Here is a 27,103-nt window from a genome sequence, read left to right as displayed (position 1 = left end):
CACTCCTCTTTTCATTTCCATCTTCAGCTGTATGCTGACGATACAGTCATTTATAAGTCATGGATCTCTTTGTGTGTGTGTGTGTGTGTGTGTGTGTGTGTGTGTGTGTGTGTGTGTGTGTGTGTGTGTGTGTGTGTGTGTGTGTGTGTGTGTGTGTGTGTGTGTGTGTGTGTGTGTGTGTGTGTGTGTGTTACCGTCTGGTACCTGGTCAGACTGGAACTTCCTCTTGGGTCTATGATATGTGGTTTTGTGTGCGTGTGTGTGTGTGTGTGTCATGGTATGTGTGTTTGTTGTCACGGTGTTCCATGATGGGTTGGTGTTGAAAATCTCTCAATAGAAAGTGTTGAGTCGTTAAATATAATTGATTCTGACTTAATTATGTTTGATTCTCCAGCCTCTTGGAGACGATTCTTAGCATTAGCATTAGCTGTTAGCGCTCGGTTGTTGAAGATGCTCTATAATTGGATGTTGGCATTTTTAAGGAAACGATAAAGAAACAAAAAGATTTTGAACGTAGAAGCAACAACAAACCAGCTGAGATAAACTCCCGACGTGCCGACGGCTCTTAGCTCGGGACGCTAACTGCTATTCCAGCATGCTAATGTTTGGTGTCTGCAGATGGTAAAGAAGCAGTTCTGGTGGTGATGCATCCCACCTTCATCCCACCTTCATCACACCTTCATCATACCTTAAACCCTGAATCCACGAGGACCAGGATCAAGGACTCCTTCAGTCCAAGGTGACGATTCACTGTTCAGGTTTGAGTTCAAACATTGAAGCTCCTTCAACTAAACACAGACAACAAACCGTCGCTTCCACACTTTATTGAGAACAGAACATTTGAGCCCACGACTCTGACAGGGACCAGGAAGGTTGGTACCAGGAGGACCAGGAAGGTTGATACCAGGAGGACCAGGAAGGTTGGTACCAGGAGGACCAGGAAGGTTGATACCAGGAGGACCAGGAAGGTTGGTACCAGGAGGACCAGGAAGGTTGATCCAGGAGGACCAGGAAGGTTGATACCAGGAGGACCAGGAAGGTTGGTACCAGGAGGACCAGGAAGGTTGATACCAGGAGGACCAGGAAGGTTGGTACCAGGAGGACCAGGAAGGTTGATACCAGGAGGACCAGGAAGGTTGGTACCAGGAGGACCAGGAAGGTTGGTACCAGGAGGACCAGGAAGGTTGGTACCAGGAGGACCAGGAAGGTAGATACCAGGAGGACCAGGAAGGTAGGTACCAGGAGGACCAGGAAGGTTGATACCAGGAGGACCAGGAAGGTAGAGAAGGTTCTGGAAGCTTCCAGCACAGTTTGAACAGTTCAAGTCCCCAAAGACCAGGTCTGAGTCTCCAACATCAACATGAGCCTGGTCTGTGGTCTGGTCTGTAGTCTGGTCTGTAGTCCAGTCTGGTCTGTGGTCTGGTCTGTAGTCTGGTCTGCAGTCTGGTCTGTAGTCCGGTCTGTTCTGTAGTCTGGTCTGTTGTCTGGTCTATAGTGTGGTCTGTGGTCTGGTTTGTAGTCTGGTCTGTTCTTTTGAACCTCCATGTGGTTGTGGATCCTTGGTACCGTCTTCAGACTGGAGGGCGGCTCAATGATCCATGGATTCTGGTTCAGGTCCTTCTGGTTCAGGTCCTCCTGGTTTAGGTCCTCCTGGTTCAGGTCCTCTTGGTTCAGATCCTCCTGGTTCAGGTCCCTCTGGTTCAGGTCCTTCAGGTTCAGGTCCTCCTGGTTCAGGTCCTCCTGCACTGACTGCAGGAACTGAACCACCACTGGACCCAGGTGGGTCATGAAGACCAGCATGCTGCTTCAGCTCTGCCACGTCCTCCTCCAGTGCTTTGATCTTCTTGTCCTTTTCTTCATTTTGAACTTGCAGAGTTTTAATCTCTTGGCCCAGGATCTTCTGCAGGAGCTGGACGTGGACCAGATTCTGGACCAGGTTCTCAAGCACCTGCTGCTGCTCTGGTGAGAATCCCTTCTTCAGCTGGTTGAGGGCCTCGTTAAGGCCGGGTGACGTGTCCTTGAAGAAAACAGTGACGACAAACAAGGTAAACCAAACAGTCCAACCGTCTGCATCACAGCGACTGACAACCAGGAAGTGGGCGGAGCTTCATGAAGACAGTGAAGAACTTCAATGAATCGAAAAGATGGAAAATCCCAAAATGCAACAGAATAAATAGAAACAGGTGTGAATAGTAGAAATGAAAAGTTCAACATGTAGGAATTCAACAACAAATAATAATTGAAGAGGAATAAAAACAATTTATAGGAAACAAAGGAGGAGAACAAAAGATGACTGAGAAGAACAGACACAAAATATCAAGTGGACATAAAGACATCAAACAAGAAGATCAAAGAATACAGAACACAACATTAATAATAATAAAAACTAGAACACTCCTGCAGGAAATTTTATTGTGCCTGCTGCCCTCTACTGCCCTCTGCTGCCCTCTACTGCCCTCTGCTGCCCTCTGCTGCCCTCTGCTGCCCCCTGCTGCCCTCTACTGCCCTCTGCTGCCCTCTGCTGCCCTCTGCTGCCCTCTACTGCCCTCTACTGCCCTCTGCTGCCCTCTGCTGCTACCTGCTGCCCTCTACTGCCCTCTGCTGCCCTCTACTGCCCTCTGCTGCTACCTGCTGCCCTCTACTGCCCCCTGCTGCCCTCTACTGCCCTCTGCTGCTACCTGCTGCCCTCTACTGCCCCCTGCTGCCCTCTACTGCCCTCTGCTGCTACCTGCTGTCCTCTACTGCCCTCTACTGCCCCCTGCTGCCCTCTACTGCCCTCTGCTGCTACCTGCTGCCCTCTACTGCCCTCTGCTGCTACCTGCTGCCCTCTACTGCCCTCTGCTGCTACCTGCTGCCGAGCCCGGGGCGGGGTCAAAAGTACACGGAAACCAGCTAATTAGCTAGTGATTCTTAATCGCAGCGCCCCCATGAGGCCACCCTCCAAATTTCAGCTCAACTGAACCTTAAAGAGGCAGGCACCAATATTAGTTATTGTTGTTATTACTGTTGGTTCCTCCTGGACACAGGATTTCTTACCTGCTTCTGATCACATTGTAATACGGTGAATTCCTCGGCAGCACCTTCAGACGACTTGTCTCCCTGAGGAACATATGTGACCTGGAAATGACAGGAAGATCAGGGTTCTGCTTCACGTTCTCCTCGTCGTTCCAGGAGTTTTTAATTTTTGGTCACATGGGCTGGTTTCTAACAAGGTCAACAGTTACATCGTCACTGGGACTGACAACCAGGAAGTGGGCGTAGCTTCATGGAAAAACAAACTGTCACTGAGGAATATAAATGGAAGAAAGAATGAAACCATTTTTATCGTCTTGATAAAAGTCGATCATAATAAAACCTGCGTGTCTCCGAATAACTGACGTTCATGAAGGTGACGTGATTCTCTGGTCCTGCTTTTATTCAGAACTTTGATTAAATATTAGCGACAGAGAAAAATGTCCAAGTAGCTGAAATAATCCAGGATGAAGCTGAAATGAACCAGTGAACCAGTGAACCAGTGAACCGGTCAATCAGTGAACCGGTGAACCACTGAACCGGTGAACTGGTTAATCAGTGAAGCAGTGAATTAGTGAACCGGTGAATTAGTGACTCAGTGAATCAGTGAACCGGTGAATCAGTGAACCAGTGAACCAGTGAATCAGTGAACCGGTGAATCGTTACCTTTCTGAAGAAGTCCTCTATTTTGGTCTTCATGTGGTCGTTGAATCCACAGTCCAGGAGTTCCTCCAGGTAAAACAGACAGTCCAGAGTGAGTCGGACTCTCTGGTCGTCCACCAGGCTGCTGCTCGGAGGAACCACTCGTTCAGGGTTGAAGGTGGGATGCATCACCACCAGAACTGCTTCTTTATCATCTGCAAACACAAAAGTGTCCTTTATTGTGGCGGGGTTCGAGGAGAGCAGACGTTTCCTCAGCCGTCAGGTTTTTACTTCTCGTCTCTTCTGTTTCGCTCTCGGTAGTTTGTCTCACTGCAACTCAGGAGAACATTGTGCAATAAACACCCAGTGTTGTGCAATAAACACCCAGTGTTGTGCAATAAACACCCAGTGTTGTGCAATAAACACCCAGTGTTGTGCAATAAACACCCAGTATTGTGCAATAAACACCCAGTGTTGTGCAATAAACACCCAGTATTGTGCAATAAACACCCAGTGTTGTGCAATAAACACCCAGTGTTGTGCAATAAACACCCAGTGTTGTGCAATAAACACCCAGTGTTGTGCAATAAACACCCAGTATTGTGCAATAAACACCCAGTGTTGTGCAATAAACACCCAGTGTTGTGCAATAAACACCCAGTGTTGTGCAATAAACACCCAGTATTGTGCAATAAACACCCAGTATTGAGCAATAAACACCCAGTATTGAGCAATAAACACCCAGTATTGAGCAATAAACACCCAGTATTGTGCAATAAACACCCAGTGTTGTGCAATAAACACCCAGTGTTGTGCAATAAACACCCAGTGTTGTGCAATAAACACCCAGTATTGTGCAGAAAACACCCAGTATTGAGCAATAAACACCCAGTATTGAGCAATAAACACCCAGTATTGTGCAATAAACACCCAGTATTGAGCAATAAACACCCAGTATTGAGCAATAAACACCCAGTATTGAGCAATAAACACCCAGTATTGAGCAATAAACACCCAGTATTGAGCAATAAACACCCAGTATTGTGCAGAAAACACCCAGTATTGAGCAATAAACACCCAGTATTGAGCAATAAACACCCAGTATTGTGCAATAAACACCCAGTATTGAGCAATAAACACCCAGTATTGAGCAATAAACACCCAGTATTGAGCAATAAACACCCAGTATTGAGCAATAAACACCCAGTATTGTGCAATAAACACCCAGTATTGAGCAATAAACACCCAGTATTGAGCAATAAACACCCACTATTGAGCAATAAACACCCAGTGTTGTGCAATAAACACCCAGTGTTGCGCAATAAACACCCAGTATTGAGCAATAAACACCCAGTATTGTGCAATAAACACCCAGTATTGAGCAATAAACACCCAGTATTGAGCAATAAACACCCACTATTGTGCAATAAACACCCACTATTGAGCAATAAACACCCAGTGTTGTGCAATAAACACCCAGTGTTGCGCAATAAACACCCAGTATTGCGCAACACGTTAGTTACCTCACCAGTTCACCTGGGCGTGCTGGGTTTCAAAATAAAAGCCCCAAAATGCTTCCGAATGAAAGTCCTCCTTTATTAACGATGACAGAAAAAACTAGATGTCAATCAAAATGTGACTTGTCTACCTGGACGTCCTGGGTTTCAAAATAAAAGCCCCAAACTCCTTCAAGTCGCTGTGCAGTTTTAACAGTCCTAGAAGTTGACGTAAACTGAACCACGACGTTTTCCGCGTGCAGACGATACCATGAATACACACGGCGACTCGTAGCCGGCGTATTACACAATAAAGTACCGCTCAACACATGATCACTTCCTGAACGTCAACATGAGCCTCGCCGTTGTGACATTTATGTGTCTGGAAATTAATCGGTCAAAAAGTGCAGAGTGTTTGGAAGAATTGAGACATTTCTTACCGGGGAGACGGTCCAAGGCGTCTCTGACGTCCGTCCCGACTCGAGACACGACGGGACAGAAGACCAGACAGTAGTGGGCGTCTCCAGGAGACGTCGTCTCCTTTTGGCCCAAAGACTTAATGAATTCAACAACAGATTCATGAGCTCTGTTTGTTTTTCCTGCCAGGACGACAAAGAATCGTGCGCAAGACTCTAGAAGAAGAAAAAATATAGAAAAAAATCGTCTCCAGTCCTGCTGACGAGGCTCCAGAAAGTCTGTCATCCTTCTCATTCGTTACGCTTTTTAGTAATTAAGCTCCAACGAGCCAATCAGAAATTGACGCTGGTTTTTTTTTGCCTACCTGCTAATTTATACTCTTGCTAGAAAATCATGTTACTCTCTAGATAGAGCTGCTCAAGCTGGTTTCATCTAGAAATCCATGTTACTGTCTAGATAGAGCTGCTCAGGCTGGTTTCATCTAGAAAATCATGTTACTGTCTTGATAGAGCTGCTCAGGCTGGTTTCATCTAGAAAATCATATTACTGTCTAGATAGAGCTGCTCAGGCTGGTTTGATCTAGAAATCCATGTTACTGTCTAGATAGAGCTGCTCAGGCTGGTTTCATCTAGAAAATCATGTTACTGTCTTGATAGAGCTGCTCAGGCTGGTTTCATCTAGAAAATCATGTTACTGTCTAGATAGAGCTGCTCAGGCTGGTTTCATCTAGAAAATCATGTTACTGTCTTGATAGAGCTGCTCAGGCTGGTTTCATCTAGAAAATCATATTACTGTCTAGATAGAGCTGCTCAGGCTGGTTTGATCTAGAAATCCATGTTACTGTCTAGATAGAACTGCTCAGGCTGGTTTCATCTAGAAAATCATGTTACTGTCTAGATAGAGCTGCTCAGGCTGGTTTGATCTAGAAATCCATGTTACTGTCTAGATAGAACTGCTCAGGCTGGTTTCATCTAGAAAATCATGTTACTGTCTAGATAGAGCTGCTCAGGCTGGTTTCATCTAGAAATCCATGTTACTGTCTAGATAGAGCTGCTCAGGCTGGTTTGATCTAGAAAACCATGTTACTGTCTAGATAGAGCTGCTCAGGCTGGTTTCATCTAGAAAATCATATTACTGTCTAGATAGAGCTGCTCAGGCTGGTTTGATCTAGAAATCCATGTTACTGTCTAGATAGAACTGCTCAGGCTGGTTTGATCTAGAAATCCATGTTACTGTCTAGATAGAGCTGCTCAGGCTGGTTTCATCTAGAAATCCATGTTACTGTCTAGATAGAGCTGCTCAGGCTGGTTTGATCTAGAAATCCATGTTACTGTCTAGATAGAACTGCTCAGGCTGGTTTCATCTAGAAAATCATGTTACTGTCTAGATAGAGCTGCTCAGGCTGGTTTCATCTAGAAATCCATGTTACTGTCTAGATAGAGCTGCTCAGGCTGGTTTCATCTAGAAAACCATGTTACTGTCTAGATAGAGCTGCTCAGGCTGGTTTCATCTAGAAAATCATATTACTGTCTAGATAGAGCTGCTCAGGCTGGTTTGATCTAGAAATCCATGTTACTGTCTAGATAGAGCTGCTCAGGCTGGTTTCATCTAGAAAATCATGTTACTGTCTTGATAGAGCTGCTCAGGCTGGTTTCATCTAGAAAATCATATTACTGTCTAGATAGAGCTGCTCAGGCTGGTTTGATCTAGAAATCCATGTTACTGTCTAGATAGAACTGCTCAGGCTGGTTTCATCTAGAAAATCATGTTACTGTCTAGATAGAGCTGCTCAGGCTGGTTTCATCTAGAAATCCATGTTACTGTCTAGATAGAGCTGCTCAGGCTGGTTTGATCTAGAAATCCATGTTACTGTCTAGATAGAATTGCTCAGGCTGGTTTCATCTAGAAAATCATGTTACTGTCTAGATAGAGCTGCTCAGGCATCAGAAGATATGAGACCAAGCTGCTGAACAGGACGCTGAGCTCCGTCATGGAGGCCGTCGACCAATCAGGCTCTCTACCAGCCAGAAATCCAATGTAAACAATAGCACATGGTGCCACGAGAGCGGAGCACAGACACACACACACACACACACAGACACAGACACAGACACAGACACACACACACACACACACACACACACACACACACACACACACACACACACACACAGACACAGACACAGACACAGACACAGACACAGACACACACACACACACACACACACACACACACACACACACAGACACACAGACACACAGACACACAGACACAGACACACACACACACACACACACACACACACACACACACACACACACACAGACACAGACACACACACAGACACACACACAGACACAGACACAGACACACACACACACACACACACACACACACACAGACACAGACACAGACACAGACACAGACACACACACACACACACACACACACACACACAGACACAGACACAGACACACACACAGACACACACACAGACACACACACAGACACAGACACAGACACAGACACAGACACACACACACACACACACACACACACACACAGACACAGACACAGACACACACACAGACACAGACACAGACACAGACACAGACACACACACACACACACACAGACACAGACACAGACACAGACACAGACACACACACAGACACACACACAGACACAGACACACACACAGACACACACACAGACACAGACACAGACACAGACACACACACACACACACACAGACACACAGACACACAGACACAGACACAGACACACACACACACACACACACACACACACACACACACAGACACAGACACAGACACACACACAGACACACACACAGACACACACACAGACACAGACACAGACACAGACACACACACACACACACACACACACACACACAGACACAGACACAGACACAGACACACACACAGACACACACACACAGACACACACCTGGAGCTGGCTCCTCTGGCTGGGTCGTCTCCTCCTTTTGGTCCGAAGACTTAAAGAGGTTAGAGGGAAGTATACCACTGAAGGAGAATCTTCCAGAAGAGGCTGAAGAAACAATGAAAATCACTGAAGTCAGTTTTACTCAAAGGATCAATTATATTTAATGTCTGAAGACTTTTTATTGAGACATTTTCAACGAGCTTTTATTATCTTAATGTGGGTTATACACACACACACACACACACACACACACACACGCACACGCACACACACACACACTCTCTCACACTCACACTCACACACACACACACACACACACACACACACACACACACACACACACACACACACACACACACACACACACACACACACACTCACCTGGCTCCGCCATGTTGTTCCTCTGACGAAGAAGGAGTGTTTGTCCTTTTCACCAAATACTTTCACTTTGAACATGACAGAGCAGGAAGAGGAGGAGGAGGAGCTACAGGAGGAGGGGGAGGGGGAGGAGGAGGAGGAGGAGGAGTGTTTGTCCTCTTCACACTATACTTTCACTTTGAACGCTGACGGAGCAGGAGGAGGGGGGGGGGAGAGGAGGAGGAGGGGCAACAGGAGGGGAGGGGAGGGGGAGGAGGAGGAGGAGGAGCAACAGGAGGAGGAGGAGGGGAGGGGAGGGGGAGGAGGAGGAGGAGCAACAGGAGCATGGGGGGGGAGGAGCAACAGGAGGAGGAGGAGGGGAGGGGGAGGAGGAGGAGGAGCAACAGGAGCATGGGGGGGGGGGAGCAGGAGGAGCAACAGGAGCCGGAGGAGCAACAGGAGGAGGAGGAGGGGAGGGGAGGGGGAGGAGTGTTTGTCTTCTTCACCAAATACTTTCACTTTGAACGGTGACGGAGCAGGAGGAGGGGGGGAGGAGCTACAGGAGGAGGAGCTACAGGAGGAGGAGGAGGAGGGGCTACAGGAGGAGGAGGTACAAGAGGAGGAGCAACAGGGGGAGGGGGAGAGGCTACAGGAGGAGGAGGAGGAGAGGAGGAGCTACAGGAGGGGGAGGGGCTACTGGAGGAGGATGGGGAGGGGGAGGAGCTACAGGAGGAGGAGGAGCTTCAGGAGGATGGGGGAGGGGAGGGGCTACAGGAGGAGGAGGAGGAGCTACAGGAGGAGGAGCTACATGAGGAGGGGGAGGGGCTACAGGAGGAGGAGGAGCTACAGGAGACAGAAGGTTCCTGTCACCCACGTTGCTGAGCTTCTACTGTCTAAAGCCAGTTTCCCTTCCTTTGTTCCCCCTGGACTCCTTGTTTCCTCCCTGGACTCCTTGTTTCCTCCAGGACATGTTGTTTCCTCCCTGGACTCCTTGTTTCCTCCCTGGACTCCTTGTTTCCTCCCTGGACTCCTTGTTTCCTCCAGGACATGTTGTCCCCCCCCCCCCCTGGACTCCTTGTTTCCTCCAGGACATGTTGTTTCCTCCCTGGACTCCTTGTTTCCTCCAGGACATGTTGTTTCCTCCCTGGACTCCTTGTTTCCTCCAGGACATGTTGTTTCCTCCTGGACTCCTTGTTTCCTCCAGGACATGTTGTTTCCCCCTGGACTCCTTGTTTCCTCCAGGACATGTTGTTTCCTCCCTGGACTCCTTGTTTCCTCCAGGACATGTTGTTTCCCCCCTGGACTCCTTGTTTCCTCCAGGACATGTTGTTTCCTCCCTGGACTCCTTGTTTCCTCCAGGACATGTTGTTTCCTCCTGGACTCCTTGTTTCCTCCAGGACATGTTGTTTCCTCCCTGGACTCCTTGTTTCCTCCAGGACATGTTGTTTCCTCCCTGGACTCCTTGTTTCCTCCAGGACATGTTGTTTCCTCCTGGACTCCTTGTTTCCTCCAGGACATGTTGTTTCCCCCTGGACTCCTTGTTTCCTCCAGGACATGTTGTTTCCTCCCTGGACTCCTTGTTTCCTCCAGGACATGTTGTTTCCCCCCTGGACTCCTTGTTTCCTCCAGGACATGTTGTTTCCTCCCTGGACTCCTTGTTTCCTCCAGGACATGTTGTTTCCTCCTGGACTCCTTGTTTCCTCCAGGACATGTTGTTTCCTCCCTGGACTCCTTGTTTCCTCCAGGACATGTTGTTTCCTCCCTGGACTCCTTGTTTCCTCCAGGACATGTTGTTTCCCCCCTGGACTCCTTGTTTCCTCCAGGACATGTTGTTTCCCCCCTGGACTCCTTGTTTCCTCCAGGACATGTTGTTCCCTCCCTGGACTCCTTGTTTCCTCCAGGACATGTTGTTCCCTCCCTGGACTCCTTGTTTCCTCCAGGACATGTTGTTTCCCCCTGGACTCCTTGTTTCCTCCAGGACATGTTGTTTCCTCCCTGGACTCCTTGTTTCCTCCAGGACATGTTGTTTCCTCCTGGACTCCTTGTTTCCTCCAGGACATGTTGTTTCCTCCCTGGACTCCTTGTTTCCTCCAGGACATGTTGTTTCCTCCCTGGACTCCTTGTTTCCTCCAGGACATGTTGTCCCCCCCCCCCCCTGGACTCCTTGTTTCCTCCAGGACATGTTGTTTCCCCCTGGACTCCTTGTTTCCTCCAGGACATGTTGTTTCCTCCTGGACTCCTTGTTTCCTCCAGGACATGTTGTTTCCTCCCTGGACTCCTTGTTTCCTCCAGGACATGTTGTTTCCTCCCTGGACTCCTTGTTTCCTCCAGGACATGTTGTTTCCCCCCTGGACTCCTTGTTTCCTCCAGGACATGTTGTTTCCCCCCTGGACTCCTTGTTTCCTCCAGGACATGTTGTTCCCTCCCTGGACTCCTTGTTTCCTCCAGGACATGTTGTTCCCTCCCTGGACTCCTTGTTTCCTCCAGGACATGTTGTTTCCCCCTGGACTCCTTGTTTCCTCCAGGACATGTTGTTTCCTCCCTGGACTCCTTGTTTCCTCCAGGACATGTTGTTTCCTCCTGGACTCCTTGTTTCCTCCAGGACATGTTGTTTCCTCCCTGGACTCCTTGTTTCCTCCAGGACATGTTGTTTCCTCCCTGGACTCCTTGTTTCCTCCAGGACATGTTGTCCCCCCCCCCCCCTGGACTCCTTGTTTCCTCCAGGACATGTTGTTTCCCCCTGGACTCCTTGTTTCCTCCAGGACATGTTGTTCCGAACTTTCTTCTTCCTTCCAGGCAGAAGGGCGGACCAAATGTGGCGAACATCTCAAGAAGTAGTCCGGGGAAGTCGGGCGGAGGGAGACGATTGTTGAAAAGCACTATCGGGGCGAGTCGTTTCTGGAATAGTGGAGTATTGTAACGTACGTCGCCTCGCCTCCGTTGGTCGACGTCCATTGGTGAACTAACTTCCGTGTCGTGAATCATGATGCTAGGCTAGCAAACGTCAGTCTGATGTCGTTTCACTGGGAAACGACCACAGCGTGATCGAGCTAACGCTAATCGTGAACTGGCAAACGTACCGATGAACAGATACGTCTGTTGCTACAACAAGCTGCTAGTTACCGTAGCTAGCAGCGCCACGCTTTGGTGCTCGCGGCTCGATAGCCTTGTTCTGCTAGCTGTAAGTTAGCCACCGTTGCCATTCATGCTAGCATTATATGCTATTCCTAGCTAACGTAGCTAAACACAGCTGGTGAAATGTGGTTATGGAAGTGTTAAAATGGGTGAAGCACAAGGGTCTCCTCTGGAGTGACGCCTCCTTCCACATGTAGTAATGACCGTCTACTATCCCTTCATCATCACTTGTACGCCGACGATGGTCCCGTTCTCCTCAAACCGCCAGAAATCCTGTTCTGGAGACGAAGGCGGGATCAACTTGAATTGTTCTGGTTTGACGGATCAACTCTTCTGGTCAAAATAGTTTGTTGTGTCGAATCGACTCTGAAGTTCCACTCTGTGTCCCTCCATCAATCATTTTACTCAAATGTAGAGACGAGAAACGAGCCAATGGGTGTTTTTTAAATTTTTTTTTATTAATTACGTTCATGGGTTCAAAGAGTAGAATTTACAAGCAATAAAACCAGCATCACCCTCAATCCTTAATAGAGGTATCGTTTCTCAAATCACTCCCTTCATCTTGTTAAAGCTGTACTATGATGGACAGTTGTGTAGAAGTACTGCCAGAACTCATGACGGTTCCCCAAAGTGTGGATCACTGACCTCAGCAGAAGTTCTAACTGGCGCCGATACATTTATTCTTGTCTGTTAACAAGGCAATCTGTACTCCGATGAACATTCAACCAGTCCGGATCTCGTTCTGTTGTTCTGACGTTCTACGTCCTTCGCCATCGTTCTTCAGCGATGAAGCTCCGTTCCGTCACTCGGACACCGCATCTCGGTCCTTCCTGGTTTCGTCACTGGAGACAATCATTCGCTGGGCTTTTCTGGATTCTTTGTAAGAACCTTTGATCTCATCCTTTAAACAGAGGATAAAAGCGATTAGTCACATGGTCTGACGTCCCGGCTGGCTCGCCATTGACAGCTGAACTTTGACCTGCTCAGTTTATCGGTGCACCTTAAGGTAGTGGTTTCTCAGAGGGGTGGGGGGGGGGGGGGGGGGGGGGGGGGGTGGCAGGAACCACGACTGGTCTGGTGACTATTGGAACTATAGTTTCAGGTGTTGTGCTGCTACGTGTGGTTTAGGAAAAGACGGCACCAGAGGCCACGTTGCTGAAGCACGGTGGAGGAATCGTCAGAACGGTCGCAGCTCCACATTTCAGCTCCTCCAGCCAATCAGCTGGACCCTGGCCGGATCTTTCTTTATCTTCCGTTTTGGTTGAAGTCGGGATAAACTGCTGTAAATGTGGACATTGAATCTTCAGTAGACAAGAACCAAAGTCTGCCGCGAGTCGCGCTTGGCGGCGCCGTGGACGGTCAGCCGGTCGACCTTGCGGTGGGGACGACGGTCCATCTGAGCTCAACCCTGTCCTCGACACACCTCCGGCTTCGGTCGCCGGTTGAGTTTCCAGAAAACGAAGGGATGAACGTTTGTCGCATTACAAGTCCGGCTGCGGGAAACCTGGAGCAACAGCTGCATCGTCCTCCGCCGCCCACTTCTTACACCGTTTGTTCTCGACTGGTCAACTTCTGCTTCACACCTGACCGACGGGGATTCCTTCAAAGGCTGATTTCACACCGAGTCCTTTTCCTGGCCGGGTTTCAGCGAGGCTCTGATGCCCTACGACGTCCTACGACGTCCTACGACGTCCTACACTCACTGCTCGAGACTTTTTCATGACCCTGTCACAACTTTCTTATTTCTAATGCGAGGCTGAACTACAAATGAATATTTGCCAGGAAATGTGATGTAGAAGTCCTGAAGATGACATTTTATGACATATATATTTTATTCTATACACATTTTATTTATTAGATTTGATCATAGTTCATGTCTTTCAAATAGAATTGACTGAGAATGTGGCCTTTTGTTAATTTCATTCACGTTCACACTAATGTGATGATTCCTGCCGTACCTACCGAAGGAGCAAGACATTTGGGAATCCACGGGCGAAGACGGAATTTCTGAAGCAAAACAGCAAAAACAAGACAAGTATTAGAGCAAGAAAGTCTAATTATATATCACTCTGTCACCCAGGAGGTTTCCATACCAGGTCCTAAAGGTCTACCGAGTCATTCAGTACGATTCAGTACGGTTCAGTATGGTTCAGTATGGTTCAGTACGATTCAGTACAATTTAGTATGGTTCAGTATGGTTCGGAACGGTTCACTACGATTCAGTATGGTTCAGTATGGTTCAGTATGGTTCAGTACGATTCAGTACAATTTAGTATGGTTCAGTATGGTTCGGAACGGTTCACTACGATTCAGTATGGTTCAGTACGGTTCAGTACGGTTAAGTACGGTTCAGTATGGTTCAGTACGATTCAGTACGGCTCAGTACGGTTCAGTACATATCGGTACGGTTCGGTACGGTTCAGTATGGTTCAGTACGGTTCAGTACAATTCAGTATGGTTCAGTATGGTTCGGAACGGTTCACTACGATTCAGTATGGTTCAGTATGGTTCAGTACGGTTCAGTACGATTCAGTATGGTTCAGTACGATTCAGTACGGCTCAGTACATATCGGTTCGGTACGGTTCGGTATGGTTCAGTACAATTCAGTACGGTTCAGTATGGTTCAGTATGGTTCAGTACGATTCAGTCCGGTTCAGTACGGTTCAGTACAATTCAGTATGGTTCGGAACGGTTTCACTACGATTCAGTACGATTCAGTATGGTTCAGTACGGTTCAGTATGGTTCAGTATGGTTCAGTATGATGCAGTATGATTCAGTACGGTTGAGTACGGTTCAGTACAGTTCAGTACAGTTCAGTATGGTTCAGTACGGTTCAGTACGGTTCAGTATGATTCGGTACGGTTCAGTACGGTTCAGCATGATTCAGTACGGTTCAGTATAGTTCAGTACGGTTCAAAACGGTTCAGCACGATTCAGTACGGTTCGGTACGGTTCAGTATGATTCAGTACGGTTCAGCACGATTCAGTACGGTTCAGTATGGTTCGGTACGGTTCAGTACGGTTCAGTATGGTTCAGTATGGTTCAGTACGGTTCAGTACGGTTCGGTACGGTTCAGTACGGTTCAGTATGGTTCAGTATGGTTCAGTACGGTTCAGTATGATTCGGTATGGTTCAGTACGGTTCAGTACGGTTCAGCATGATTCAGTACGGTTCAGTACGGTTCAGTATAGTTCAGTACGGTTCAATACGGTTCAGCACGATTCAGTACGGTTCGGTACGGTTCAGTATGATTCAGTACGGTTCAGCACGATTCAGTACGGTTCAGTATGGTTCGGTACGGTTCAGTACGGTTCAGTACGGTTCAGTATGGTTCAGTATGGTTCAGTACGGTTCAGTACGGTTCGGTACGGTTCAGTACGGTTCAGTATGGTTCAGTATGGTTCAGTACGGTTCAGTATGATTCGGTATGGTTCAGTACGGTTCAGTACGGTTCAGCATGATTCAGTACGGTTCAGTACGGTTCAGTATAGTTCAGTACGGTTCAATACGGTTCAGCACGATTCAGTACGGTTCGGTACGGTTCAGTATGATTCAGTACGGTTCAGCACGATTCAGTACGGTTCAGTATGGTTCGGTACGGTTCAGTACGGTTCAGTATGGTTCAGTACGGTTCAGTACGGTTCGGTACGGTTCAGTACGGTTCAGTATGGTTCAGTATGGTTCAGTACGGTTCAGTATGATTCGGTATGGTTCAGTACGGTTCAGTACGGTTCAGCATGATTCAGTACGGTTCAGTACGGTTCAGTATAGTTCAGTACGGTTCAATACGGTTCAGCACGATTCAGTACGGTTCAGCACGATTCAGTACGGTTCAGCACGATTCAGTACGGTTCAGTACGGTTCGGTACGGTTCAGTATGATTCAGTATGATTCAGTATGATTCAGTACGGTTCAGTACGTTTCAGTACGATTTGCGTTTTCAAGCATTTCCACTTCAAGAATTGTTGCTGGTCCTTAACGGCTCCATAGTTTGACGCTTGTCCGTCGCCCTTCTGTCCCTTCCGCTGGTTTGATGCATGAAAACAAGCAACCGTCTGGTTTTCCTCCACAACAATCGTGGAAAACCTTCATAGTGAATCAGTGAATCGTTACCTTTTTGAAGAACTTCTTGATGTTGGTCTTCATGTGGTCGTTGAATCCACAGTGGAGGACTTGGTCCCGGTGGAACAGACAGTCCAGAGTGAGTCGGACTCTCTGGTCGTCCACCAGGCTGCTGCTCGGAGGAACCACTAGTTCAGGGTTGAAGGTGTGATGCATCACCACCAGAACTGCTTCTTTATCATCTGCAGACACAAAACACTGTTGACTGGAGGAGGAGGAGGAGGAGCCTGGACTGACTCCGCCCCCCCCGACATGACACGATGTCTCCCTGAACTCAATTCCCTCAGTGTGTGATTACCCGACTCCTCCCTGATGTGTTTCACCCACTCGTGTCTAGAAACTCACTTCCCTCAGCGTCCCCGATCGTCTCCGTACCTTTGTGTCGAGTCGTCCAGTCTGTCTCCCAGTGTGTCCTACCGTCCCGGCTGGGTTTGTTTGTGAGGAAACAGGTTTTTGTTTTGTTTTTTCAAAATAAATCTTAAGAACTTTAAGTTCATCAGTCATTTTTTAATCCTATTTAGCTTCTAACGTCGCTGCTGTCTGAGCGCCGCCGCTCGCTGAAATGTCAAGATGCACGACCTGCTTTGAGGGGGCGTGGTCTGCTTTGAAAGGGCGTTGCCTGTTTTTAAGGGGCGTGGCCCACTTTCAGGGGGCGTGGCCTGTGAGTTCGGCAGCATCATGAACAGTCCTGCCCGAAGGTAGTTTGGGATTATTTCTAAGACATTTCTTACCGGGGAGACGCTGCAAGGCCTCGCTGACGTCCGTCCCGACTCGAGACACGACGGGACAGAAGACCAGACAGTAGTCGGCGTCTCCAGGAGACTTCGCCTTCTTTTGGCCCGAAGATTTAAAGAGTTTAAGAACAGATTCATGAGCTCCGTTTGTTTTTCCTGCCAGGACGACGGAGAATCTTTTCCAAGAGGCTGAAGAAACAATGAAAATCACTGAAATCACAGTTTTACTCAAAGGATCAATTATATTTAATGTCTGAAGACTTTTTATTGAGACATTTTCAACGAGCTTTTATTATCTTAATGTGGGTTATACACACACACACACACACACACACACACACTAGACACACACTCTCCACACACACACACACACACACACACACACACACACACACACACACACTAGACACACAGCACACACACACACACTAGACACACACACACTAGATACACACACTCTCACACACACACACACTAGACACACACACACACACAAACACACACTAGATACACACACTCTCACACACACACACACACACACACACTAGACACACACACACACACAAACACACACTAGATACACACACTCTCACACACACACACACACACAAACACACACTAGACACACACACACACACACACACTAGACACACACACACACACGCACACACTAGACACACACACACACACAAACACACACTAGATACACACACTCTCTCACACACACACACACACACTAGACACACACACACAAACACACACTAGACACACACACACACACACTAGACACACACACACACACGCACACACACACACACTAGACACACACACACACACACACACTAGACACACACACACACACACACACACACACACACTCACCTGGCTCCGCCATGTTGGTCCTCTGAGGAAGAAGGAGTGTTTGTCCTCTTCACCAAATACTTTCACTTTGAACGGTGGCGGAGCAGGAAGAGGAGGAGGAGCTACAGGAGGGGGAGGAGGAGGAGCTACCGGAGGAGGAGGAGGAGGAAGAGGAGGGGGAGGAGGAGGAGGAGGAGCAACAGGAGGAGGAGGAGGAGGAGCAACAGGAGGAGGAGGAGGAAGAGGAGGGGGAGGAGGAGGAGGAGCTACCGGAGGAGGAGGAGCTACCGGAGGAGGAAGAGGAGGGGGAGGAGGAGGAGGAGGAGCAACAGGAGGAGGAGGAGGAGGAGGAGGAGGAGGAGGAGGAGGAGGAAGAGGAGGGGGAGGAGGAGGAGGAGGAGGAAGAGGAGGGGGAGGAAGAGGAGGGGGAGGAGGAGGAGGAGGAGCAACAGGAGGAGGAGGAGGAGGAGGAAGAGGAGGGGGAGGAGGAGGGGGAGCTACCGGAGGAGGAGGAGGAGGAAGAGGAGGGGGAGGAGGAGGAGGAGGAGCTACAGGAGGAGGAGGAGAGACTTTATCTGATTCATCAGGTTCAGTAGCAGTAAAATAGACCTTTGAACCTCTGACAGCAGGGTTACCATGGCAACAACACCTCATCAGTAGTAAACTAACCAGTTCACTATTAGTGGTGAACAAGCCAACCAGAGGACTCCGCCTCCATTGATCCACCACAGAAGAAGAACGAGGCTTCGGCTCCCAAACAGGAGGAGGAGGAGGAGGAGGAGGAGGTGGAGGAGGGGGAGGGGGAGGAGGAGGAGGAGGAGGAGGAAGAGGAGGAAGAGTGGGAAGAGGAGGAGGAGGAGCAGGAGCAGGAGGAGGAGGGGGAGGAAGAGGAGCAGGAGGAGGATGGGGAGGAAGAGGAGGAGGAGAGGGAGGAGGGGGAGGAAGAGGAGGAGGAGGAGCTACAGGAGTGAGGGGGAGGAGCCGCTACTAGCATCTAAGCTAGCCCCTCGGCACAGGAGATGCTACTAGCATCTAAGCTAGCTCCTCGGGGCGGCTGGTCGGGTTGGGCTAGGGTTAACCCCAACTCAACCCTCTGGATGGGAAGGTTGCAGGTTTGATTCCACTGTGTCCTTGAGCAAGACGCCAAACACCCAACATTGCTCCCGGTGGACGTAGCGAGGATCTCCACCCGTTGGGTTTAAGGACTTCCTGCCCCCCGTCACCTCCCCGCCCCCAACTCTGGCCGTCGTTTAGGAACACTTTAATTTTGACAAAACCAAAAACCAAAATATGCAAAGAACAGAAACACGGGGTTTGTTTCTCCCCCCCTGACGGAGGTGGCCGACCGGAGGGTGGAGCAGGTCGACTCACTGGCACAGGATCAAAGCGAGGTTCCTTTTAATGCGTCGAAATACATTCAGGAAAATAACAAGACGCCAAAATAAGAGCTCAAGAGTTCACCAGATCGGACGACAACAGATATAAAAATGTGGGCTATATAAATATTGGGCTACATGCTAACGGTTAAATACAGAGATCTGCCGCTGGGCGCGTAGCTAACAGTGCTAAGCTAACCGTGCTAAGCTAACCGCGCTAACGACGACTTCACAGCGTTTCCACGGACATCTGGAGACGGAGCGGTCTGTCCCACCGTTCCAACTTGCTCGTCTGCCGTTGCCGTGGAAACAGACACGGTTTTTTCACTAGAGACACACTAACGTAAACGAGGCTTCAGTCCGCGGTCGTCCTCCAGAACGAACACCTGGTCTGAACATCTGGTCTGAACACCTGCTGGTCTGAACACCTGGTCTGAACATCTGGTGGTCTGAACATCTGGTCTGAACATCTGGTGGTCTGAACACCTGGTCTGAACATCTGGTGGTCTGAACACCTGCTGGTCTGAACATCTGGTCTGAACACCTGCTGGTCTGAACATCTGGTCTGAACATCTGGTGGTCTGAACATCTGGTGGTCTGAACACCTGGTCTGAACACCTGGTCTGAACACCTGGTCTGAACATCTGGTGGTCTGAACACCTGGTCTGAACATCTGGTGGTCTGAACATCTGGTCTGAACCTCTGGTGGTCTGAACACCTGGTCTGAACATCTGGTCTGAACCTCTGGTCTGAACATCTGGTGGTCTGAACACCTGGTCTGAACATCTGGTGGTCTGAACACCTGGTCTGAACCTCTGGTCTGAACATCTGGTGGTCTGAACATCTGGTCTGAACATCTGGTCTGAACATCTGGTGGTCTGAACATCTGTCTGAACATCTGGTCTGAACACCTGGTCTGAACATCTGGTGGTCTGAACATCTGGTCTGAACATCTGGTCTGAACATCTGGTCTGAACACCTGGTCTGAACATCTGGTGGTCTGAACACCTGGTCTGAACCTCTGGTCTGAACATCTGGTCTGAACATCTGGTCTGAACATCTGGTGGTCTGAACATCTGGTCTGAACATCTGGTCCCAGTGTATTTAACAGGATATTTCTTTCTTGTATTTATTTGTATTTAATTCCAGTAATTGAATTCATTGTTGACGAAGGAACTGGCGGTGCGTTCGAGGGCGGAGGCGGAGCGTGGGACGTTTGGTGGAGTCGCTTCTCTTCTGGCTTCACGTTCTCGTCACGCGGTTCCTCCAGGTTCCCCTGTGAGTGGCTCCTCCCCCACCTGCCCCCTCCCCCACCTCCTCCTCCCCCACCTCCTCCTCCTTGTCCATGACGGCCAGCTCCATCTCGATGGGGGCCTGCTCGGGCCCCGGCACGTCCTCCCTCTGCTCCATCTCACCCACATGGCCGCCGCCGGGGGCTCCAGAGGGGTGTAGAGGAGCGGCGGCTCCCCCTGGTGGGCGACGCAGGGCCTGTCCGGGTGGAGGAACTGTGGCTGGTGCTGCAGGTGGTGCAGCGGCTGCAGCGGCTGCAGCTGCTGAGGAGGAGCGTGATGATGATGATGGTGCTGGTGGTGGTGGTGGAGGTGGTGTTGCTGATGCTGCTGCTGCAGGTGGAGGTGGTGGTGGTGGTGGTGGAGGTGGTGGAGGTGAGACGCGCTCTGCTTGTCCACGTTGAGAACAAACTCCTTGGGCTGGTTCTTCAGGAACTTCTCAAACTTCTTGGAGGCTTTCTTGTTTGTGACGAACCACTCCTGTCGGAAACCATGGCAACCACCAATCAGGACGAGGCCACCACGTGGCAGCCAATCAAATTACAGCACATTACTATTCAACGCCACGTCCAACTGTTTATAAAACTACTGAAACTAACATCAAGGAACTCAAGGGAACGTTTAATTAATTAATTTATATTAATTAATAAATAGGTAAATAAATATATAAATAAAAAAATAAAAAAAATATATAAATAGGTAAATAAATAAATAGATAAATCAATAAAAATCAATCAATAAAAAATATATAAATGGGTAAATTAATTAATTAATTAAGTAGACAAATTAATAAATAGATAAATCAATCAAAATAAATAAATAAAAAATATATAAATAGGTAAATAAATAAAACAATTAAATAGACAAATTAATAAATAGAAAAATCAATAAAAATCAGTAAATAAAAATATATATAAATAGGTAAATAAATATAAAAAGTAAATAGACAAATTAATAAATAGATAAATCAATAAAAAATATATAAATAGGTAAATAAATAAAAAAAATTAAATAGACAAATTAATAAATAGATAAATCAATAAAAATATATATAAATAGGTAAATAAAAAAATTAAATAGACAAATTAATAAATGGATAAATCAATAAAACTAAATCAATAAAAAATATACAAATAGGAAAATAAAAAAAATTAAATAGACAAATTAATAAATAGATAAATCAATAAAAATAAATCAATAAAACACATGTAAATAAATTAAATAGAGACATAAACAAATAGAAAGATTTATTTAAAAACTGCAATAATGAAAAATATATAAAAAAACAATAAAGGCACATAAAGACAAACAAAACAATAAATAAATAAATAATATTCAAAAAAGAAAAATAAGGTTTAATACGTTTTAAAATGCAAAAACTAAATAAATACATGCATAAACATATCGGAAAAATTATCAAAGAAATATATACGTAAATAAATAAATAAACTGTCATCAGCATACAGTGACACTTAAACAATTATATGACCTCTAGTTCAATGGTGGACATTTATATTGTGTCTATAACAACAAAGCTAATATGACTACTTCTACTACTACTACCACTATTACCACTACCACTACTACTACTACTACTACCACTATTACCACTACCACTACTACTACTACTACTCCTACTGTTAATGATGGCGACAGCGTGAGGGTTACCTGTGAGTGAACAGAGTTGATGTGGTACTTCACGCCGCTCTCAGAGTTAAACTCCTTATTACAGATCAGACATCTGTACTTCCCGGCCTCAAAGTCGCCCTGATGAACAAAACAACAAATCAAATAAACAACGTTAGAAGTAAACAATGTAAACAATATCTTTAACATCTGGCGGAAATACAAACAAACCAACCACGATCATTTTGTCAAGTTTCTGTGAAACAAGAACCAAAACACGTCGTCACACTGAGGCTCTAACAAAACAAGTGTGCTCGTCTTCCATTTACTTCGAAGTATGGGGTACTCTGTAATCCAAGTACTAGCTGAGGACCGGAGTATTTCTAAAGGAGGACTTACCCGTGTGCAGAGTCCCAGGTGAGCCTTCAGTCCAGACACACTGGTGTAGGTACAACCGCAGCCCTGACGGAGAAACAGTTACACTACATCACAGGAAGTAACTGTTACATCACAGGAAGTAACTGTTACATAACAAGAAGTAAACACTATATCACAGGAAGTAACTGTTACATCACAGGAAGTAACTGTTACATAACAGGAAGTAAACACTATATCACAGGAAGTAAACACTACATCACAGGAAGTAACTGTTACATCACAGGAAGTAACTGTTACATCACAGGAAGTAACTGTTACATCACAGGAAGTAAACACTAAATCACAGGAAGTAACTGTTACATCACAGGAAGTAACTGTTGCATCCCAGGCAGTAAACACTACATCACAGGAAGTAACTGTTACATCACAGGAAGTAACGTTACATCACAGGAAGTAACCGTTACATCACAGGAAGTAACCGTTGCATCACAGGAAGTAACTGTTACATCACAGGAAGTAACTGTTACATCACAGGAAGTAACTGTTACATCACAGGAAGTAAACACTACATCACAGGAAGTAACTGTTACATCACAGGCAGTAACTGTTGCATCCCAGGCAGTAAACACTACATCACAGGAAGTAACTGTTACATCACAGGAAGTAAACACTATATCACAGGAAGTAACTGTTACATCACAGGAAGTAACGTTACATCACAGGAAGTAACCATTACATCACAGGAAGTAACTGTTGCATCACAGGAAGTAACTGTTACATCACAGGAAGTAACTGTTACATCATAGGAAGTAACTGTTACATCACAGGAAGTAGCTGTTACATCACAGGAAGTAAACATTACATCACAGGAAGTAACTGTTGCATCACAGGAAGTAACTGTTGCATCACAGGAAGTAACTTTTACATCATAGGAAGTAATGTTACATCACAGGAAGTAACCATTAGATCACAGGAAGTAGCTGTTACATCACAGGAAGTAACCGTTATATCACAGGAAGTAGCTGTTACATCACAGGAGGTAAACGGTACATCACAGGAAGTAACTCTAAAATACAGTATTTTACAACACAAGGTGTCATATTACACTTACATTGGATAAATTAGAGTACACAGTCATGTTGTCATGTCTCACTGCAGAGTAATGTTGTGTTGTTGTCATGTTGTCTCGTTGTGTCTCACCTGGTTGGGACACTGGACTTTCCTCTGCAGCTTCACTTCGTTCTTCCACTTCCTCAGAACTTCCTGGCTGAAGGCGGGCAGACCCGGCCGGGCGTACTTCAACTACAACACCACAACAACAACACAACAACAACGCTACACCTACCGTCACTTCTTACACTTCAAACCTCTGCAAAGTGTGTGTGTGTGTGTGTGTGTGTGTGTGTGTGTGTGTGTGTGTGTGTGAGACCTTCTGGTCGTCTGGCACCAGGTCGGACTGGAACTTCCTCTTGGGCCAGTCTTTGGGCAGGTCGTTGTTGGCGATCTCCGCCAGCTGGAAGTTGGCCACCTGGGCGGAGGCGCGCTGCACGCGGCCGCTAGCCGTCCTCTCGGGGTCGACGTCGCCTGCAGCCTGCGAGTCCGCGTCCTCCTCCGTCTTCTGGGGCGTCTGGGGGGGTGGAGGCGTGGTGGAGGGTGGAGGACAACTCTTCACTTCCCTCATCTCAATTTTTACATTTTCAAATAAGAAGGATTTTTGCGTTTACGCTACAGTGTTTTCAAGACGATGGCTGTTTCCATGGAAACGGCACCGCGAAACATTTTCGGCGTCGTTTGCGGCCGTTTCCATGGCGACCGAGTCGGCTGCGTCTTTCCAAAAAGGTTGCGATCTCGGCGGCTCCGCCGTCGTAACAAGACGGACGGACGCGCGAGACGCCGCACACGTTTCCGATCTGTCGATCTGTTGCCATGGAAACGGGCTCTCGGGACGTAAACCCGAAGCGGATGAAGGCGCCGTTGCCGAGGGAGACGGCCGTCGGGAAGCGGCGGAGACAGACGGAGAACCTGCCGGGGACCTAAAGGAACGAGACGATGTCGCCACGGCAACATGTGCGACGGTGTCTTGCAGGGGCTAACGGTACGATCGGAGGTTGCCGTGGAAACGGGCACTCAGATGTAAGGGAGAAAAGGTGTCGTTGCACATACAGCGGCGAGGCTACGGTGTTGTTGCCATGGCGATTTGGCGGGCCCGTTGCGGTGGGTGTGATTTGACGGGGGGGTAGGGGGGGGGGGGGGGTAGGGACTCACGGGGGCGTGCTCGGACTTGAGGTGGTACTCCAGGCCCGCCTTGGACTTGTACGTCTTCCCGCAGTGCGAGCAGCGCAGCAGCAGCTTCTCTAGCTCCGCCTCCTCCTTGCCGCACTTCCTCATGTGGTACACGTATCCCATGATGCTGCCGAAGGCGGCGCCGCAGCCCTGTGGGGGGGGGGGGCAGACGTGGTTAGGACGGGAGACGGGGGCGGGGGCGGGGGCCCTGACGGTGCAGGCCTCACCTCTCTGGAGCACTTCAGTTTGCCGAGTCTCTTCAGGACCTTCCTCAGTTTGTCTTTGACGCTTCGGTCGTTCAGCTCCGAGACGTCGTCCAGGGGGGGCTGGGGGGCGGGACCACGGGAATCTGTTCAGCCACTCATCTGTCAACCCACCACCCCCCCCCCCCCCCCCCCCCGACATGGACACCACCCTGCTCACCAGGTGACTGTGGTCGGCCATGATGTGATACTTCATCCCAGTAGAGGACTTGAGCTGCTTGCCGCAGTGCTGGCAGGTGAACGGTTGCTACGGCAACAGAGTCAGAGTTCAGCCCTGCAGTGTGTGTGTGTGTGTGTGTGTGTGTGTGTGTGTGTGTGTGTGTGTGTGTGTGTGTGTGTGCCCACCAGCCGGCAGTTCTCCATGTGTTTCTTCAGTCCCTCCACAGTCTTCCTGCTCACACTCTTACACTTTGGACACGTCACCTTCCCTCTGGACGCGATCTGGAGCTGCCAGCGCTCCTCCGCACTCCCTGGGGGGAGGGGCCAGAGAGGGGCAGGAGGCGGGGTCAGAGAGGGGCAGGAGGCGGGGTCAGAGAGGGGCAGGAGGCGGGGTCAGAGAGGGGCAGGAGGCGGGGTCAGAGAGGGGCCAGGAGGCGGGGTCAGAGGGGCAGGAGGCGGGGTCAGAGAGGGGCAGGAGGCGGGGTCAGAGAGGGGCAGGAGGCGTGGTCAGAGAGGGGCAGGAGGCGGGGTCAGAGAGGGGCAGGAGGCGTGGTCAGAGAGGGGCAGGAGGCGGGGTCAGAGAGGGGCAGGAGGCGGGGTCAGAGAGGGGCAGGAGGCGGGGTCAGAGAGGGGCAGGAGGCGTGGTCAGAGAGGGGCAGGAGGAGGAGTCAGAGAGGGGCAGGAGGCGGGGTCAGAGAGGGGCAGGAGGAGGAGTCAGAGAGGGGCAGGAGGCGTGGTCAGAGAGGGGCAGGAGGAGGAGTCAGAGAGGGGCAGGAGGCGTGGTCAGAGAGGGGCAGGAGGAGGAGTCAGAGAGGGGCAGGAGGCGGGGTCAGAGAGGGGCAGTAGGAGGAGCAGGAGGAGGAGCAGGAGGAGGAGCAGGAGGAGGAGGAGCAGGAGGAGGTGGACCCTCACCTGCAGGGTAGCTGGGCGGCTCCTTCCGGGCCGGGAGGACGGGAAGTTTCTGCTCCGAGGAGACGGACGTGGTGGACGTCTGGGGGACGTCGTCTGGACCTGCAGGAGACGAGGACCAGGGGACCGAACTCACTGAGGACTCCTTACACAGTACTCCTTACACAGTACTCCTTACACAGTACTCCTCCACAGTACTCCTTACACAGTACTCCATACACCGAGTACTCGTTTTCATAAGTGATTCGTTTGGTGGAGCTCACGTTCTCACGCTTCTTAAATTAACTGTAAATGAATATTTAACGTTTCCAAGGTAACGAGCATGAGACACGGAGTCGTTCTGACGTTGTTCTTCACCACCACCAACTGTCAATCATAGCATAGCATAGCATAGCATAGCATAGCATAGCATAGCATAGCACATATATATGCTAGTGTGGAAGTGGCTGCAGCAGAGCAGGACTCACTGCAGCTGCTGCCCCCTGCTGGCTGGGAGGAGTCACTGACTGGACCGAGTCTCTGCAGCTTCTTCATGTTTACATCTGAAACAGAGCACACACACACACACACACACACACACACACACACACACACACACACACACACACACACACACACACACACACACACACACACACACCGTGTGGCCTCGTTTTGTGTCTGTGAATGTGTGTGTGTGTGTGTGTGCGTGCGTGTGTGTGTGTGTGTGTGTACCTGGTCTCCACACGCCCCCCCTCTCTGTGCTGGTGTGACTCCAGTTCTGGTCCCGGACTCGTTCGGGGCCCCACCCTTGCTGGGCCCCCACATAGACCCCGTCTCCTCCTGGACCCGGGCCTCTGTTCCAGTCCTGGCTCTGGCTCTGGCTCTGGCTCTGGCCTCGGTCTCTGCCGGGCCCCCAGCCCTGTTCCGGGCCCCCCTCCCGGCCCCCCCTCCAGGCCTGGTCCCCGTCCCTGCCGGCCCCCCACGCTCTGTCCCGGCCGGCGTCCCAGACCTGGTCCTGGGGTCGGTCTGGACCCGGGGCCCAGCCGTGGAGCTCCGGGCCCCGGTCCCCCTCGGGCCCCTGAGGCCAC

At 49.0% G+C, this 27,103-nt stretch overlaps 2 protein-coding genes across 2 annotated transcripts; both read right to left on the bottom strand.

The window, feature by feature from the left end:
* Nucleotides 1-868: 868 nt before the first annotated feature.
* Nucleotides 869-16,276, bottom strand: LOC308143439 (uncharacterized protein). The gene is made up of 7 exons (XM_080514246.1): nucleotides 16,147-16,276; nucleotides 13,993-14,037; nucleotides 8,542-8,643; nucleotides 5,591-5,782; nucleotides 3,679-3,869; nucleotides 3,037-3,117; nucleotides 869-2,017 (listed from the first exon to the last, which is right to left on the bottom strand). Exons 2-7 carry the CDS (start codon nucleotides 14,006-14,008, stop codon nucleotides 1,589-1,591), a joined length of 1,011 nt encoding a protein of 336 aa, XP_080370372.1. The 5' UTR covers nucleotides 14,009-14,037; nucleotides 16,147-16,276; the 3' UTR covers nucleotides 869-1,588.
* A 4,103-nt stretch (nucleotides 16,277-20,379) lies between these two features.
* LOC308143192 (zinc finger protein 512-like) lies at nucleotides 20,380-26,928 on the bottom strand (the record flags this gene model as incomplete). Its single annotated transcript, XM_080513932.1, has 12 exons — nucleotides 26,748-26,928; nucleotides 26,501-26,575; nucleotides 26,037-26,135; nucleotides 25,311-25,435; nucleotides 25,126-25,212; nucleotides 24,930-25,028; nucleotides 24,685-24,852; nucleotides 23,849-24,046; nucleotides 23,620-23,721; nucleotides 22,441-22,503; nucleotides 22,084-22,182; nucleotides 20,380-20,895 (listed from the first exon to the last, which is right to left on the bottom strand). The coding sequence occupies exons 2-12, from the start codon at nucleotides 26,565-26,567 to the stop codon at nucleotides 20,380-20,382; spliced, it is 1,623 nt and encodes a 540-aa protein (XP_080370058.1). The 5' UTR covers nucleotides 26,568-26,575; nucleotides 26,748-26,928.
* Between the last annotated feature and the right edge of the window lie 175 nt (nucleotides 26,929-27,103).

This window comes from Blennius ocellaris, assembly GCF_963422515.1.
Source record: "Blennius ocellaris genome assembly, chromosome: 18".
Taxonomy (NCBI): domain Eukaryota; kingdom Metazoa; phylum Chordata; class Actinopteri; order Blenniiformes; family Blenniidae; genus Blennius; species Blennius ocellaris.
The sequence above is the reverse complement of the archived record's forward strand: the minus strand, read 5'-3'. Positions and strand labels throughout refer to the sequence as shown.